Source organism: Myotis davidii, unplaced genomic scaffold, assembly GCF_000327345.1.
Source record: "Myotis davidii unplaced genomic scaffold, ASM32734v1 scaffold164, whole genome shotgun sequence".
In the NCBI taxonomy this organism is placed as follows: Eukaryota; Metazoa; Chordata; class Mammalia; order Chiroptera; family Vespertilionidae; genus Myotis; species Myotis davidii.
Window position 1 is genome coordinate 388,075 of NW_006296417.1, and position 2,531 is coordinate 390,605.

A 2,531-nucleotide genomic window follows, 5' to 3' on the forward strand; every position below is an offset into this window, starting at 1 on the left:
GGGAATTGAACCTGCCACTCTCGGGTGCCAAAGCGGGCGCTCTAACCACTGAGCGACACCACGTGGGGCCACAGGCGGCCGCAGGGGGACAGTGCGCTCGAAATAGACCCAGGAGGCCAGCGGTGTCTTCCGGCTAAACTGGTCCCCCGTCATTTGGCTGCGGGTGGGGCTTGCTGTTAATTTTGGCCCAGAGACACAGGCCGCGGAGGCAACAGAGGCCCGCCCAGCAGCGAACCAGCCCCCGTGTTTCAGATGCCACGTTGGAGGCTGCAGACACCCAGGCCCAAAGCCATGTCCTGTGGTCCAGGCCCTGCTCGCCCCTCGGGGTCCCCCCTGTCACCCCACCCCAGCCCCAACCTTCCCTGCCCTCCTGCACCCCTCCTTGTAGGGCCGTCCCCACCCGTGTGGACATGGTCCAGGATGTCAAACCCTCCTGACAAACCCTCCCCGGGCTCCACGCTGGCTGTCTCCTGCCATCAGAACCCACAGAAAAGCCGCCCGGCCGGGTGGCTCAGTGGTTGAGCGTTGACCTACGAACCAGAAGGTCATGGTTCCATACCCAGTCGGGGCACATGCCCGGGTTGCCAGTCAATGATTCTCTCTCATCAGTGATGTTTCTCTCTTCCTCTCTGAAATCAATCAAAACATATGTAATAAAAGAAGCGAGAATAACTGGACAGTGAGCATGTGGGCGCCCACCGCCCAGATCGTACCAACGTTAATCGGTCATGTTGGCAGCAGATGGGTTTTTTTTTTTCCGTCTCTTCATGAAAAAAAAAAAAAAAGAAAAGAAAAAGAAAGAAAAAAGATCTGGCAGCCCCAGTTCTTTCAGCCCAGGGTCCTCGGAAGTCCCTGCCCGGCCTGGCCAGGCCCCTCACGGACACCCATCTGTCCTCCATGGCCCTGTCCGGCTCAGCTCTCGGCCACTTTCTCTTTTCTTTCGTTGCTTTTCAAATACGTTTGTATTGGTTACACAGAGAGGGAGAGGGGGCGAGAGAGAGAAACATCCATGATGAGAGAGCATCGTGGATGAGCTGGCCCCTGCACGCCCCACACTGGGGACCGAGCCCACAACCGGGCCCTGTGCCCTGACCGGAATCTAACCGTGACCTCCTGGCAGCTAGGTTGACGCTCAACCACTGAGCCATGCCAGCCGGGCTGGGCCATCTTCTGTCAAAGGAACACTGAGGACATGAATCGAAGCTTCCATTCCCCCTTCTTCGTGTGTCTATACGGGGAAGCTCGGACGCTGAGGGTGGCTGGGGGAGGCCGGGGCCTCATGCCCACCTCCTTGTCTCCCAGGGACAAAAGGCGTGGATCGAGAAGACCTTCTGCAGGCGGGAATGCGTCTTCGTCGTCCCCAGCACCAAGGACCCCAGCAGGTGACCTGGGAGCCGCAGGGAAGCCGCCGTCCAGACCCGCCCTGGGGGCCCCCCCGTTGCCGGCAACTCTTCTTTCTTTTTATTTTGATCCGGGGATATTTCTTTCCATTGATTTCCAGACAGAGAGAGAGAGAGAGAGAGAGATCCCATCTTCATGTTGCTGCACCTCAACGTCCCTCTTTAACTTCAGGGGCACCTGGGCCTCCCTGATGGAACCCTCTAGGGCAGCCCTGCAGCCGCCCTGCACAGACACGCGGCTAAGTGCCTCCTCGAACCAAAGCCAGAATGAAAACCAGTGGGGGGCGTGCAGCAGGCAGCCGACCCACGACTCTCTCTCATCATGGATGTCTCTCTCTCTCTCCCCCTCTCCCTTCCTTCCTTCGAAATCCACAAAAACACTAGAGGCCTGGTGCATGGATCCGTGCACATGGAAAGGAAATTAATTAGAGGAAATATTTCAGAGGCCGGGGCGGGACCGAGGGAGATTGGCTGGCCAGGGAGGGGCTGCGGGAGGGCCTCAGGGCGAGTCCGGCCCATCTTGCCCCGTCCCAATCGGCCAGACCCCAGCAATAAGCTAATCTATCGGTCAGAGCATCTGCCCCCTCCCAGCAATACTAATCTATCGGTCAGAGCATCTGCCCCCTGGTGGTCAGTATGTGTCATAGCGACTGGTCGGACAGTCGGACACTTAGCATACTAGGCCTTTATTATAAAGGATATTTTAAAAGAGAGAGAGAGGGAGGGGAAGAGAGAGAGAGAAAAGACTGTTTTTGCCTTTGTTCTCAGGTGTTGCTGTGGCCAGCTCATCGCCCTGCACATCCCCCCTCTGCCCAGCGCAACATCCGGCAGAAATGGGGAGGAGAGTACGGAGCTGGAGGCTCCCCCGGAGAAGTGGTCTGTGGGCAGACACACCCAGGCCTACCCGACCGATGCCTACGGGACGCTGGAGTTCCAGGGCGGCGGATACTGCAACAAAGCCATGGTGAGACGGGCTGAGGCAGGGACGTCACCCGGCCCACAGCCCCCGTCAGAGGCCCAGACCCCCAGACACCCAGACCTGGCCACCTGGGTCTTCTTTCAGGGGCATCGCTCAATCCTCCAGGATGGTTCCTGGCAAAGACAAGGAATACACCTGAGCCCGGCCGGCGT

General features: G+C 58.6%; 1 protein-coding gene across 1 annotated transcript in view; it reads left to right on the forward strand.

The window, feature by feature from the left end:
- Nucleotides 1-2,531, forward strand: part of TRPM1 (transient receptor potential cation channel subfamily M member 1) — a 75,222-nt gene that overhangs the window by 4,493 nt on the left and 68,198 nt on the right. Inside the window, 2 exon segments of the mRNA XM_015569099.1 lie at nt 1,303-1,382; nt 2,169-2,364. Of these exon segments, the coding sequence (XP_015424585.1) occupies nt 1,303-1,382; nt 2,169-2,364 (276 nt within the window).